Here is a 15,789-nt window from a genome sequence, read left to right on the forward strand (position 1 = left end):
ACGTTTCATTCCCTGCAAGACCGCTCACTGCTTTCACAGGAACAGGCACAGAAAAAAAACCCTCATCTTGGGACGTCTTGAGCCAGCACTAAATGGAAATGTTCATTAATCAGTTTTATCTATCTCCCCCCGCCCCCACCGGAGCCCCTCTGCAGATTATTACACCTGATGTGTTGAATAAGCTTGGAAGGAGAGCTGCTGGTGGAACTGACTGCTCTGTCTCTGGAGGCAGGCTGCTGGCTTCAATGTGAGGCTAGTAAAGTAAGCTAGACGTCTGAGGTGTTCCATATGTGGTTTAAGGTCCAAATAGTTCCAAAGGCTGTAGACAACATTGCTTATTCTGGCTTTTGTAGTTTAGTTTGGTCAGTGTGTAAATTGTTAAAATGGCATGCATCTAAGCAAGAGCTTATGTCACTTTTTCAACCCCCTAATCAAAAATGCATCAGGGACATTGATGTTTCTTTGGATGCAATATTTTCTCAGGGACCTGTAGTGGATTATACTGTGATACTCCTATACATTCTCCAATTTAGCTAATACTAGCACCCCCAAAAACCCCTGGATGGCCTTGGACCATTCCTGCCTTAGCAGCAAGAGTCTTGAAGAAATCCAGGCTGGATGAACCTTGAATAGACGATATTGTCCTGAACAGCTGACGAGCGCTGCAAGGATCTTTCATCACCAAATAAAATGGAAACCACAACCTCTGTCATAAACTTCTTTTCACAGTCAGGTGGTATTTTCACTGGAGTTCTACTTGTCACGGAACATTTATTAAAACGCATTTACACAATGACAAGAATAGACAGTTGTATGTGAAAGATACAGGAAAGACAAAAAAAAAAACAGAAATATGTGCCCTAGTGATGAGGTCTCCTTGTGACCATGTGAGTGAACGTCTCCTGTTCAGTGTGCCGAAGCTTTCAGAAGCGCACACGCACTCTCCATGAGTAGTTTGTGAGAACTTTTTCTTTTTTCTTCACGATGCAGGTGTATAAGCCTTCGTTGATGGCATTGGCCACTATAGTGATGTGGTCGTCTTTCAAGGAGATGTAGTTGGGGTGAGAGTACTCCAGCAGCTCCCCGTCCTTGTACCAGCTGAAACAGGAGTCGGACGTTCAGAAATTGTACTTTAGCATCACAGCGGTAAGGTAGATTGATTAGAGAGGTACTCACTATACTTTGCCTTTCTTCGATGCTATTTTCTTCCCGCAACGAAACGTCAGCTTCTTGCCCTCGACGACCAGCTTGTGTTTGGTCCTCGGGGGTGTCGGGGTGGGAGCCACAGTGGGGAAAGGAAATTCTGAAGAGGATTAGAGGAAAACACTTAGGATGATGCTCCAAGATAAGACACATAATGATCTTTAATGATCTTAAAACGATCCTGACCGTACAACAATCATCTGAAAGCAATGAAGAACAAAAACGGTCATCCTACACCTCAGTGTACTTCACAGTCTGGAGATGTTACAACTTTCCCTCGCTGAAACTCTGATTACCGTCAAAATTTCTGATAGAAACCTTATCACGTCAGACACTTAATATGCTTTTCACAACCCCTGACCTGCCGGCGCCGCGGCTGTCTTATCAATATAATCTCTCCCATCTGGTTTCTGACAAACACAACAGGCCGCCTTGTGATCAACTCAAAGTCTGCTTAAAAAACAGTCGCTCTCGTTAATGCCGCAAAAATCCAAATTGACCTTGTGTGTCTCTAACCCTCAAGCCACAGTCTGAAATTCCAGCGGTTTGGAGTCACTCAGGAATTTTCCACAGCCGTACAACGTCTCCCAATCAACAATGAGGAACAGATTACTGCGAGCCAGGAATCGTATCCTCTTGCCTCTCTCCGCACTGTCCCTTGTTGCTGACAAAAAAATCTCTGAGAGCCACAACAATCTATGGGCTATGATGGTTAAGAAGAGACATTTCCTGTTATGCAACAGCAGATCTGAGCACCAGTGTGTCCCACAATAAACCTAAAGTGGCTTCGGGCTGTCAGATTACTGATGTGTTATCAGTATTTGGTATGCATGCAGCTATAAACAGGTACCTGCTCAGCTCTGTTAGTGGTCTGGGGTAAAACACACATTCTCTCCCTGGGGACGCTGGTATTCTCCAGAACTAAACACAAACTCCTCCAGTGGCCAGTGTAATCTCCCTTCAAATCAGATTCTTGAAAACTCCCATCGCTGCTCTGCATGGCTGGACCTGTTGGCTCCCGTTGCTCCATTGGCAAACGGTTCACAGCAGCTCCTTACGCTGCTCAATTGAGAGAAAACCTTTTTTTTTCTTCCCCTGGACTGCTGCTGCTTTCTGCTGCTGCGTCTTACCGTAACAGAAATCACAGCTGGAGGGGCAGTGCTTCTGCATCAGCTTACGCTTGCTGTCGCAATAGCCTTTCCGAGCCCAGGCTGGACAGATGAATAACCGGTCCAAACATCCTGGAGGAAAGGGGGAGATGGGAGTAAGAAGGAGGATCAGACAAGTCAGCAGCAAAAATATTTGGATCTCCAATATACTTTTTGTTCCAACGAAAATGACTCACCGTAATACACACTAATGATGAGTCATGAGTCATTTATACAGCATTCATTAATGCCACGTTCAAAGACAAACACTGTGGTCTACATTCTTGTTGATTGCGGCCAAAAATGGATTATAGGTTCTGTACAGCTGGCTCCTCATGCATGTATCTAGACGTAATGCTTCTAATGCTGGGATCAGACGGCACAACATTTTTGCCTTTGGAGATGGTCACTGTGTAAGATGAAGCTATCAGTCATGTTCTTGAATTCTTGCCCTGACTTGGCATAGAGACAATCACAGCTTGCCAACTTTTATGACAAGTACAGGTGATTGGAAAAGTAGTGCCAGGAACCAACTTTACTGTTCCACCGGACAGCACCAACATCATCATTTCTCTTTGGCTTCTGCTTGTTAAACATTGAACACCAACGTCATGGAACCCGTCGCAGAAGTTGTTAAATTGCTGCAAGCCTTCTAGGATGCAGCGCCAGTTGTCTTCCCCTATGACACAAAATTCTTCATTCCGATACGTCTGTCAGGTTTGGGCCTTCAGGCTTATTATTTTGTCTGATTCTCGCACGAACACTGGATTTGCTCTTTAGGTCTTGAGGACGTTTTCCAATCATGCATCAGGCTTGAATGGTTCACCTCTTGAATGATTTGCATAATGTCTTCAAGACCATTGCCCTTTGACTTACTACTTCTGGACATCCTGTGTACTGGATGACTCACAGCGTTTTCAGGTGTATTTACAGATGTCAAAGCCCAAAAGAAGAGTGCTCCCATTTGTGTTCTGTGAGAAAAGTAAGAAGGACTGTGAACATACCATAGAGACGGTGCAAACCCCACACTTCATCCTGTGTGATTAGCTTACGCCCTGTCAATGTTGCATTCAAGTGCATTATAGCTTTCGGGTCCATGGAGTGCATGAGTCCCAGGACGTGTCCAATTTCATGAGTTGCCACATGGACAAGATCCGTCAGCCAAACCCCTACAACATAGATACTGTTGATTATTTTCTCTTTCAGTTGCCGTGCACCCCACGAGCTGTCCAGCTCAGTGTCTGCTGTATCCATCACTTTATGGGTTAAATATTAGCAGTTTCAACAAACATGATAAAGACACATGCCTTTCTTCCAGCTAAAGCGCATGTTTCCCAGAATCCAGTATTCGTGGTCGTCGAAGTGGATCTCGCCAGTTGGCGGGAAGAATGCATGAGCCAATTCTCCTGTGATGCCATCGAAACAATGGTGCAAGTAGGACTGCAGACAGTCTGTGTGGTTGGCTGGGTAGAAGCCTGCCAAGACAGAGAGAGAGAGAGACATACCTCAGAGCCGAGGAGGGAAACCCTCACTCCATTATTTGTGCTCTGTGCAGACAACAGCGGGGGAATGATGAATTACAAAAGACAGAGCTTTTTCTTCAGCCTTCACCCCGCAGGATGACAACCATTCCTCTCACTGTCACTGAGAATTTATGCAGGACTCTGGAGTTTGCACCCAATGGGACAGATAAAACATAATTTAGACTGCTTCGCCATGGGCAAACATGTATGGAAGTTGTTAAGCATTTATTTTTTTCATTTGGAATTATGAATCATGCTGAATATAAGCTTGGTAATATAGTCGCGGCGGTGTGATTTAATAAGTTTGGAGGCAAAGACATTTTTGCGATGACAGCACGGAGAGGAAAACAGTAACGACAGAGCAGAAGTCTGGAGCTTGGAGCCAAGGAACATCTGTTGGGGATTGATGCAGCCACATGCTGAGTACCCACCGATCTTCATGTCTGCTTCTTGGTCAGCTGGCACCTCTCTGAAGCTGAACGGCGAGACATCACTCCACATGCCAAAGGCCTTGGCGATGCCTCGCCGTGTGTCGCTGGCATTTATCAAGTTTGTAGGGAAGGAGACCAACCTGCTCAGACACAACAGCATTATGTAGTTAATACTGCTCTCTACACACATTCCTCTACAGCAGAGGAATCTGCCAAAACACAATGGCTACTGTTCAGACAGAATTCCCACAAGCACTGCGAGTACAGCTCCATTACTTGATATTCTCTTAAGTCTTGACAAGGGTTAGACTGATGTAGATACTTTTAATAAGAATCAGATAGCGATCCACTGGTAACATTCACTGTCAATATGAAAGAGATAAAGCTATCATGTTACTAATTCAGGAAGGACTGAAATTTGGCTTGTCTACTGTCCACTAAAGTTCGTTTGCCAAAACCCAATGATCGCACCTCTTTCAGTCCAAAAGGACTTTATGTGATTATCTTTTTACAGCTCCAGAGAGAACAAAGTGTCTCTGGATCTTCTCACTGGGTTAGTCCTAAAGTATACCCAAGAAATTCCAGTGTGGGTGCAAGAGTCTTTTATTTTCTCCTCTGACAAATGCAAGCAGAGAGTCCTGTACATGGCTTTTATTGGTCCTACAACCTTTGATGGGCATCTTGACTTACATGGGGTGAGAGGACATTTACCTGCTCTTTAATTTGGGGTAAATTATTCCATTAAGGTGCTGCTAAACTGCACCAATCACCATCTGATTTCATTTGCCTTTTTCAACTGAAAAATATCTGTGCTTGTGTTTTCCTGCCAAAACCAACTCTAGCCTATTGCTCTCTGGTGTTTTTCATCTGCTTCCCTTTTCTTTTTTCTTTTTTTTCTTTCCATTTTCTACAACTGTGCTTAGCTGCTGTCTTAATGAGTACAAGAATTGCAAATGAATACTTGTATGTTAGCTTGAACTTGTCCCATTTGAGCTGCTCTGGGGTGAGGGTGTAGCGCTTGTTCCTGGAGAGGTGTAGCACTTGTGACCGGGCCTCTTTGCGGATCCCGATGAGCAACACAGTGGTGTAAGCTTCTTCCTTGGACAAAGAAAAACCTTTAATTATTCACTGTACTCTGAAGTGGAGTTTGGAACTGGTCCTTTGAAGACATTATTGGGATCAACATGGATTAAAGCAGTTTTCTGGAAAGGGGAGAAAAAAACGTCAGAATTTGAAAATGCACTTCCCCCTGCAGCTCCCCCCTCTCAGTTCTAGAAGAGCACCTGCATATGCGTGCACTTCATACGGTAACCTAGTGTTTCCCCTGCACTGAATTATAGAATTTTATTTAATTGTAGGACTCTCTCTTTTTTTATTAGACCACAAATGAAACAAGAATTAGCTAGATACTACATCCCGTTAACCCTCCTCTGATTTTGGGGGTGGAGCTTTGGTTGGCGGCTACGGCAACTCAAGTTCAGTGGTCACAGCAGGCTGGTTTGACCACTAGCAGCACTGGGTCTAACCTGCGTAACGCAGCAACAGAGCTGGGCTATCTGCTAGAATCAATGCTAGAATAGCAACTTTCTCATCATGGTTTCTGCACCACTGAATTAGGCTTTTTATGAAGGGACGTGCATGTGCATCTACATTTGTAGAGCAGCCAATAGGAATGCCCTTTCTCTGAAATGACTTGTGACAGTCTTCTGTCCCAGGCTGGATTTTCGAAAGCCTAAAATCAGAGCCAAGAGGTGGTGCAGAGGTTTTGTGTTGTCTCAGTTCACTTGAATTACAGTACGCTCAAAGGATTTTGTCTAATGACACCAAATTGAAACTACCTACCCTGGCTTTAAGTTTCGAAGAGAGTTCAATGAGATAAATATTTTTTTGTTAAAAATCAATACATATTCCAAGCCTTGGAAAGGCTTTGACTTCTGAAACTGCAGACACTGAACTCCAGTTGAAGACTTGACAGTTACGACTGTTCTCTATTACTGTTAGTTCAGTGACTTGCATCTGAATGTTATGTATTAGATTTTCATGCAAGGGCATTCCATCTCATGGAAACGGGAAGTGGTCAGCAGTAAAAGTGCTTTCCAGACATAAAGTATGATGGGTTGTATGTGATGCCCCTTTGGGAATGGGCAACATGGACTCCAAATCATCAAACCTGGATCCTACAATAATTTTTATAGCTTTGGAAGGCTGTCTATGGGTGCTTTGCATTTTTAGCACTTTCATAAATATTCTGTAACTGAAGTAAAGTTGTAGTTTGTCTTGGCTGCAATATTCCATAATAGCGATCGCACCAGATGATAAGATCTATAACTTTTTATGAAGATGGGTTTAAGTAATAAATCCACTTTCCAACACTTAAAGTCGAGCTGTGATTCTGACACAAGGAGCCCATTTTGTACTTGAAAACAGGAAGGCTTCCCTTCCTAACTGATAAATTCAAGAAGGATTTCAGGAGACATGCATTAAAACTGAAAGACTGTTTTAGATGTGAGGGGATGAAGACAGCCTGCCAACAACATACTGGCTGCAGCAAGAAGTGTAAAGGCCTCGATACGCTTAAGACTAAGTTGGATTGTCTAACAGTGTTGGGAATGTCCTTTCAGAATCTGAAGTCCTTCCAGAGCAGACAATCCAACAAACACACCTACTTTACACAGCGTTTGGCCAGGTGTGCAGAGGTGTGAAAGTAGCCTGTCTCAAGCTTTTTTTTCACACAACCACTGCCATCACTTTTTAAGTGAGCAGAAATGCACAACACTCCAAAATCCTTCAAGGCGAAACTGACAGAAGTTTGCATGCTATTACCCCCATTTGTACAATTCATCGCATCTCACTTGTCTCCATGACAGCTGGCCTTTTGCTGCCTTAAGGAAATACTTCACCTGCAAAATGACCATTTGTCAATCAATTACTCATGTGTTACCTTAATTTTGTTTAGAAAATTTTGTTTTTCTTGCATGCCTCCACAGCAAACAGAGAATACAAAACACGTTAAAATTTTTCATCAATTCAGTCGGACTATATCAAAACCACCACTCACAAAACCCTATCACAGCTTGTGCAGTATAACACAAGTCTCAGTTGTATGCTCAGTAGTTGCCAAATACATGCATTTTCATTTGTCATTAATTTGTCATTATAAACAGTCTCATACCTGGGAACACCTGTGCCTCTGGACTCTGCTCAAGAGGAGCTCATTTATAAGCACATTCTCCAACAAGCTCAGAGCCACTTCTTCTTGGAGGAAGTGTTACATTTTAACAAAAATGTAAGCCCTCAGGAAAACTACCAGGCTTTGAAGCCAATTTTACATAGTGGTAAAACATGTAATTACAACTTGCGGATCCCACCCGTCATGTCTTGTCTTACATTGTGAAAAGTACGTCTGTAAATCAGTGAATACATTTTTTGAGCATCACAACCAAGTCGAAAATGACTCAGGATTTTTATGCATTTGATGAGCCAATATTGAAAAGTCTAGAAGAGCCCCACAATTAAGTTAGTGGAGGGCTAAACCAGCAGGTGGCCTCTTGGCTGGGGAAAATTAGCCATTTGGCTGTCAAAAGTCTCTAGTACCCTTGCTCTATGGGCTCCATGTTGCAGAAGCCCAGGTTATTTCATACTGTGGAAATAGAGCTTTTTTGGGGGGCATTCATGCATCTTTCAACTTTTGTAACTTTTAAAGAAATTTTGTATCCAGCTCTCTTTATACATCCATGGAAAATGCATCTTTTTGCGGTACTGACCATACTACTCGATAAATGAGACTTGGATTATACTGCGCGAGTTATGTGAGAGTTTGTAAACAAATGTTTTCATATATGTCTTCTGTTGTTAAACATGGACCCCATTTACTTCAATTCATTAAGAATGTTCCCTGTTTTAGAATTCTGTGTTCACCTTGGAGGCATGCAAATAAAACCATCTTTTCTCCACAAATTCAACGCAACATGGGGTGAGTAACTGATATACAAATGGTCATTTTATAGGGTGAAGTATCTCTTTAAGTGTGTCCATCCAGAGCTGTAAACATGGTGAGACAACACTTGGTAAAAACTAGTTTGTTTAAAGCATACCTTGGCCTTACTGTTGTATACAATCATATTCTACTATTAGGTTAAAAAATCATTGTAGTGGTATTTAAAGTGTGGTTCCAAAACTTCACGATATAACAAGATGAAAAACAGAAGAGGAGAGAACGACAACTTATTTCTGCTGCACAAAATACAAATTATGCTGGCTTTTCTTATTTCATTGTTTTTTTTATTTGAGAATTTCACCTCTTCAGAAGTGAAAAATTATTCAAATATGCAACATGTGCTCTAGCACGTGTTCCCTTGCTAGGGAAAAGTCCTGAAGACAGCACACAAACATCAAAGACGCTCCTTTCACTTTGTATTCTACACCCTATCCTCTGGTTCCTGTTCCTGCTTCGCCCAGTCAAGACTAATAGATGCAGCACTTCCTTCATTTCCTTACCAAAATAGTGAAACAGGGGCAGACAGTCTGGCAGGCTGTCCCACACTACTCTTGAACCTGTTGGCCTCTCTCGCTCTGATGTTAAATATGTTGTTTCTGCATTGCATTATACGTTCAGGTCATTGCTTTAACCAACAGTTGCTCTCCTGACATCAGTTAACACACTGGAGTTGTGTGTTCTGTGATTTATGAGGTGTTTAACGTAGTAAGGCCAGTGTAGTTCATTCTGTCATGCCTTGTTATAGTCACTGCAAATCTAATTTCACACTTTGGCACAAATAAAGATGAGCTGTAAAAGCGTGAGGGCCGAAACAAACGTGCTAGACTAAACCTTGAAGCCAGTGGTGAGCGCTGAGTCGGAGGGTAAAGCATCTGAAGACAAATCCCAGACGATCCTGGGGGGAGTCTAGTGGCTGGACCTCAGTCCCACAGAACGTTAAAACAGATATTATGATTTCCATCCAACAAAGACTATTTTCTGCATATAATTCAACAGAATAAAGCAATGTGGATCTAAAAATATTGTGTTTTTATGCATATTCCAATACATCTCTGGATTTTGAATCATGCAAACAGTGCATTATTTTCATTAAGCATACAAGAAAACACATTTAAATGCGCTTTTTGCCAAACTGTATTTAATAACTGATTATTTTGGACTCTGTGTCTTTTACAGATGCTTTAATTCAGTCTGGTGGCCTACTAGAAGCTTATCTAAGGCAGTTATGTAATCCTCAACAGCAGTCTTCTTGATTGACACATAATGAGAGTGTGTGGCAAAGGAAATGACATAAAGCCATCCCTCAGGCTCTGTATCACAGTGGGTGGGTGGCAGTCTGGAGGAACACATTTATTCAGTTCACTGAAGATATTACTGTACAGGGATCCATTCCATTGCCTAATCTAATTATGGTGTTCATCTAACTTCTCCACCTTAACAGAAAATGAATTGAATGTGATACATATTGTAATGGGTGAATTATAACTGAGTGATTTCATATTACGATGTCCAACTAATGATATATTTTAAGAAAGTGAGGACATGATATTGCATGGACAGATCCTATGCAGAACTTCTGCATATGAACAATAAAAGAAAATAATGTGGATGGTGCTTGTTAAAAAAAAAAATCAGTCATTCTGTCAGTTCTGACAATCCTCAAACTGATATCTCGTTTTCTACTGAAGACCATACTTCATTAAAAAATGTTAGAATTCAGTTTTATTTCGCTGACGGTCAAACGTACATAGCTTTACAGCACATAATAACGCACACGATCAATCTGCATTTGCTTTCGGTGAATTCGGCGTACAAAGGATCCACCAATATCGCTTTTTTTCAGTTAAAATCCCAATTTGTTCTCGCAATTACTGTATTAGTGCAAGACGGTGAATAGGACTCCAATTATTTACTTACGAAGTTAGTTGTTGTTTGAAATAAGTGCTGCCTCGTGTAATAACAGTACTGTATACGCCGAATTGAAAAGTGGCTTTTAATTATAAAAAAATAACCAAAACATAGTATTTCTAATATGCAGCTTCGCGGACACGTAGGGCAAATATAAAGTCACAGAATTTTCAATGGAGTTTGGTGTTGAGTTTTTTGACGTTCTAAAGGAAACAACTTAGTTATTATATAACTTGCTGAGTACACCCTAGATAATATATTGGACTTCACAGGTGTAGTCAGAGTTCCTACACATAATCAAGTGGTCACAGCATACCTCTAACCTCCAGGAGGGAAACGCTGTGGTTTGTTGCATCCCTGCGAACAGAAGACTGAGCAGCGCGGCAGCCAGCAGAGGAGCGAAGCCCCATTCGCCTCTGCGTAAACTTCTGGGAGTCTGACAGCACACCATGGTTGCGATATCACACCTCCAGGAACAAAAAAACAACTAATAATCCCTCGGCGAAGACTACACAGGTTTACCATCTATGCCCGTGAACACTGCTTCTTGGCCATTGCACGTTACGGTGGTGTGTTGTTACTACGTGCGGAGCTTCTGTGTGTGGCTGCGCAGCTCAGCCTGCGGAGCGGGTAGTGGAAGCAGTGCAGACTGCATCAGCTCTGCTCGGCTCTTCCGCACAGTGAGCCTGCCAGAAGACTGGTTTCATATTACTGTAGATGGGGCAGGGGGTCAGTGTCGAGACGATCTAATGAAAACCAAACGCGCTCTGTCCATCAAATCACTTGTTGCAACCGCTGACTGGTCTGGAAGCATTTCTCTTTCTTTCATTGTGGAATAGGCTAAAGTCCTGTGTTATTACAGTTACATAAATAGCTGGAAATATAGGTCTACCCATAAAACATAACCATATTTAGCATTATAATACAGCAAGGCCATAGCCATTGAGTCTCTAGGACCAAATCTGGTTGTGGTCTGGTCCCCGATGCCAGGTAGCCCCCCTCCCCCCCAATTTTCTAATGCACCTATAAAAATAAAGTGCACACTGGGAATTGTTTTTGTACTTTGCATGTACATAAGGTGAGAAAGTGCATTACACAGCATCAAAATAGAGGTTATTTATCAAAGAATTACCAGCCCCAAATGTCCTAAAATGCTTGAAACGTCCTAAAATCCTAAAAATCCCCTAAACTCCTAAAATCCCAGAAATGTCCTGATAGAAACATGCTAAAATTCTACAAATGTCATTAAATCCTTTATGGGGCTGCTGCAACTGGCTCATTACCAACAGTCATTTTGCAAAAGTGGCCCCCAAGCAAAGCAAGCTGAGTATCCCTGGTTTACATAATTACAGATGCAATGCACATATGATTGGTACTTAATTATTATCATTATTCAGCATTCAACCTGTGGGACCAAAACCCAAATATATGTAACTGGAGCTCAACAGAGGGCCACCAAGCCTATGGTGCTCCAGCAGAAGTAAGAATTAATGTCAGTGCTGCTCAGGTGATACCTTGACCTCTTAGATAAAGCAGACAATAAGATATTTAAGAATTGGCTGGAAGTTAGTGTAAACTTGTCAGTAGATGGTGCTACAAATCCACTTGTGTCTTTGGTACCAAACGTCTTCATTCTCAGGATTGATTGTGCTGCGCATTTTATATCAGTTTCATAACGCAGAGTGACGCAGATCAGCCTAAGGAAACCAACACTTCTATCTTGTCTCCTGTCGGGATGCTCAGAGCTAAGGATCCACTGTCTCCTAGCTAGCTATCACTGTACCCTGGATGACCTATGAAAGTGCAAATTAAAACCAAAATTGTCTATTTAACCAAGATTTCATTTGTAGCATGAATTCAAACAAAAGACTGTGTGTGATTTATCAAAACGTTTTTCAAACTCGACACGATGGGAATCAAGACTGGAATCCCACATGAAGAGTGAGAAACACAAAAAGTCAAAGAAAACTTGGCAACAAGCAACAAAAGAATTTTGAAATTTGGCACAAAAGTCCAACTCAATGTGCTTGACAAAAATATCTCCAGAGCCATGAAGCTCCACCAGTTAGATTTCCTGCCATTTTGAATTGTTTTAAAACATACTTGAATGAATAGAACTCAATGAATTTTGAGTTGATCAACACAAAAGGTGATATACAGCATCTTTGGATGAATATTCAACTTTCTATTATCAATGAGCTAGATTGGTCCAATAAACATGGCCACCATGATGACACTCCCTCGCCATGGGCGGGGCTTAGCAGAAAATGGGCCACAACTCAAGTGTTCTTTGAGCAATCTTGATTAAACTAAGTGGACACATCTGGTCCTGCAAGTTTTGCCTAATTTTGATAAAATATGGGCAAAAAGCTTTTTTTGAGTGTTCTGGTATTGCGATGCTGCATATATCTTAATGGTGGGACAAGTGTGTGTTTGTCTCAGTCCTTCTTAGACACACCTGAACCAGCTGGAATGACTTCTTCCTCCTTTTGGCCGAGAAAGGGCTTCAACCTGCTGCTTGTGGATTTATTTATATATTTATTTTTAAAGAAAATGTTTTTTTTTTAGTGACCTTATTATTTGTGTCCTTTACTGTTAATGATTGTCCTGCTGTGACGGGATATAAAATCCATCATGTTTAACCCTTTGAAACCTGAGCATGTTGGTTTGATTTATTTCAAATACATGGCTGAAAGCAACGAGCAACTCATCACAACACGGCCCAGAAAATGAACAAAACACTATAAAACAAGTTACAAGAATATTTGCTGAAAATATGCAAATAATAAAAAAAAACAAAACAAATAAATTAGAAAATAACACCAAAAAAAGAGTACTTATTTCATATATAAATGTTTTTCTTTCTTTTCTGTAACATATTTTTAATTATAAAATGACTATAATTCGAAATAAATAAATTATAAATTACAAATATAGTTTTCGGGACATTTTTTACTTTTTTTGGGGGGATGATAACAGGTTAGATGATAATAATCCATCCCTCTTTTTAAATCTATTTTTACTATTTCATATAGGGTTTAGTACCACAGTGTGTTCCCTTAGTTCAAAAGTAAAAGCATCAGTGTACCTCAGTTATTTACAAACTATTTCATTTGCAGATTCTCATTTTATCATCTGTACCCACCAGTGTTAAGTATGATCATTTTTTAAGTGAATCATAAATAGCAGAACTCATTACCCCATCGTCCTTTAAACCTGAAGTTTGTTGCTCAGTAATAATCATAATGTACCATGTAATAACAATATAGTAGTAAAAAAAGGTGTCCAGTAGTTAAAAAATACCTATAGAATTAATTCATTTGAAATTTCCACGGTTACCAGTTTCCAGTTGTTACCCTCTTATTCCTGAGTCTTACCTTTTGTTCCCTTGAACCTGCATCAGCATGTGCTGTGTTGGTAAACAGTCGGTACAAAAAAAGTTACAATTTTCTATTTTTTATTATGAATTAAAATGTGGAAGAATAACGCTATACATGCAGGGAGATAATCTAAAGCATTTCCCATACCATGTTTATATCAACATGTAACATTATGAGTTTTATATATATGAAAACTTACTGTGAATTTACCAAATTATTACAAACTACATAGCAAAAGTTACACTTATGCCCTCGAGTCCAATGAAAATCACTAAATCATAACTTGCACAACATTTATTTTTTATTTAAGATGCGATACATTGCCATATTTTAAATATTCTGATGTTGTTTCTAATACAAAAAAAATACTTTAAAACGTTTTTCTCACACTTATTGGATTGAAGTATTCAGGAGATAAACATATTTTAACTGCAGTGAACACTAACATAATGTGTGATGCATCAAACTAAAAACTTTGGACCTTTCAGAATTATTATTTCTCATTCAGCCTGAACTGTTTCTCTCTTTCTTTACGTCTGAGCGCAGATGAAAAAAGGTGCTGACAGCTTCCTGTGTGCGTCTGATGCGTGTGTGTGTGAGTGTGTGAGGAGCGTCCTGAACCCCCCAGCACAGGAGAAGCTGACTGTAACAACAGCGTCCTCTGAGCTGGTCGGGACGAGGCAATCCTCATCGTCTGGTCGTCTTGTGGGAGAAGAGGGCTGTGTTTGGGGGACGGGGTTGGAGCGACGGAGGAGGTGTTGGACTCACTTGGATGCTGAGAGCAGTTCAGTGTACTGCTGTGGTGCTGGGACTTTCTGGAATGGTTGACGTCCACTCTCAGCTCCCTCAGGAGGAGTGCCAAAAACTCAGTGGAGTAGTGTCCTATGAAACACAAACACAGGTAATGAATACTATACAACTACACAACACCAACAAATGTTTACAATGGAATAATATTCAAGAAGGTCCCTACAATAAATATAATTTACATATGTAAAGTTAACTCTCTCCTCTCCACTTTATGTTACCACTGGTACTTTTGTAGTCTTTGTGAGGATTACTTACTGAGCCCACTGAAAGAGACGCGCTCGTCAGTTTTGATCTGGTCCTGTGGTTATCCGTCCTTCTCATCTGGTCCGATGTGAACGTCTCCGTCATCGAAGAAATCCTGGATGCTGAGTCTCGTTCTTCCACGTTGTCCCTTCTTGGGTGGGGGGGTCTGCTGCACCTATCAGTACCTAAGTAAAGACACTTGTAGACTTTTCTTTGCGTTAGTAAGCATAAAACTTTCCCTCTGTTTGTTAAAGCCGCCTTCATGTAACTGAAAGAAGTTTCCAGTACAACAGATCGAGATATCAAAAATATCAATGAATGACTTGTATTAATGTTGGTATTTAGTATTGACTTACCTTTGTCTGGTACGGCCAGCTATACCTTACAAAGAAAAATAACACTTACCTCTTGTACAGGCAGGGGAATAGCACTAAACTTTGGACCATATGCATGCAGTTTCTGTGTGTCCCCTCCCTCCCTCCCCTTGCCTATATGTTGTCTTTCTCATGTATGTTTTTGTTTTTGCAATCCATTTGCGTTATTTCCCATTTCTTTCTTTCTTTTCTGTTTTGAAACTCTGATTTCCCGTTCTTTACGGTGTAGATTGGTGCTCACAAATCCTGGTGCAGGGGTGGAATAAACCATTTTGCAGCTCAGATAATTTGAATTTAGTCATGGAACTAATTACTTAGAAATAAAAAAAATGCAAGCAAAACCAGATTTTTCCACTAGGCTTTTGAGGGCCCCCTCCCCTTAAGGGCCCTGAGTAGCTATACCTATTTTATGTTATAATTATTTATCTTTCTTCTGTTTGCTGTTGTTTGGTGTTATTGAGTATTTCCATGAGGTGATTTGTATGATGTTGGAAATTCTGAAATCCATTAAACCTTCTGAATCTTGGACAGACATAACTTTTCTTGTGTTGCATTCCGACACCTTTTGCAAGTATTTAAACCTTTGAACCCTGAGCAAATTAAGTTGATTTCTTTCAAAAACATGGTTAATTAGGAAATAAACAACTTGGCAAGAAATGTTTTGCATATTGTATAAGAGATAAGTAAATGGGTTAGGTTGGGGTTTTTTTTTCTCGTAATTTTAAGGTAATTTGTCCATGTTTGTGAAAGAAATCAAGCCAATTTGTTCAAG

At 40.7% G+C, this 15,789-nt stretch overlaps 1 protein-coding gene across 2 annotated transcripts; it reads right to left on the minus strand.

The window, feature by feature from the left end:
• Positions 1-39: 39 nt before the first annotated feature.
• Positions 40-10,845, minus strand: mmp23ba (matrix metallopeptidase 23ba). 2 transcript variants are annotated; one of them, XM_042491078.1, is made up of 8 exons: positions 10,527-10,845; positions 5,267-5,399; positions 4,306-4,445; positions 3,659-3,826; positions 3,356-3,520; positions 2,334-2,444; positions 1,177-1,303; positions 40-1,098 (listed from the first exon to the last, which is right to left on the minus strand). In XM_042491078.1, the coding sequence occupies exons 1-8, from the start codon at positions 10,618-10,620 to the stop codon at positions 924-926; spliced, it is 1,113 nt and encodes a 370-aa protein (XP_042347012.1). In that variant the 5' UTR covers positions 10,621-10,845; the 3' UTR covers positions 40-923. The 2 variants fall into 2 exon arrangements, with proteins under 2 accessions (XP_042347012.1, XP_042347011.1); XM_042491077.1 differs by having other exon boundaries at positions 5,267-5,403.
• Positions 10,846-15,789: the final 4,944 nt, after the last annotated feature.

The sequence above is a fragment of the Plectropomus leopardus genome, chromosome 8 (assembly GCF_008729295.1).
Source record: "Plectropomus leopardus isolate mb chromosome 8, YSFRI_Pleo_2.0, whole genome shotgun sequence".
NCBI lineage: Eukaryota > Metazoa > Chordata > Actinopteri > Perciformes > Serranidae > Plectropomus > Plectropomus leopardus.

Bases quoted from the DNA above. Each gene is read 5' to 3' on its own strand.
- mmp23ba (XM_042491077.1), bottom strand. From the start codon at position 10,661: ATGGTGTGCTGTCAGACTCCCAGAAGTTTACGCAGAGGCGAATGGGGC. The intron at 2,445-3,355 runs GTATGTTCACAG...CCTTTCCTCCAG, and splicing joins GGGTTTGCACCGTCTCTATG to GATGTTTGGACCGGTTATTC. The intron at 1,304-2,333 runs GTAAGACGCAGC...AATCCTCTTCAG, and splicing joins CAGCTGTGATTTCTGTTACG to AATTTCCTTTCCCCACTGTG.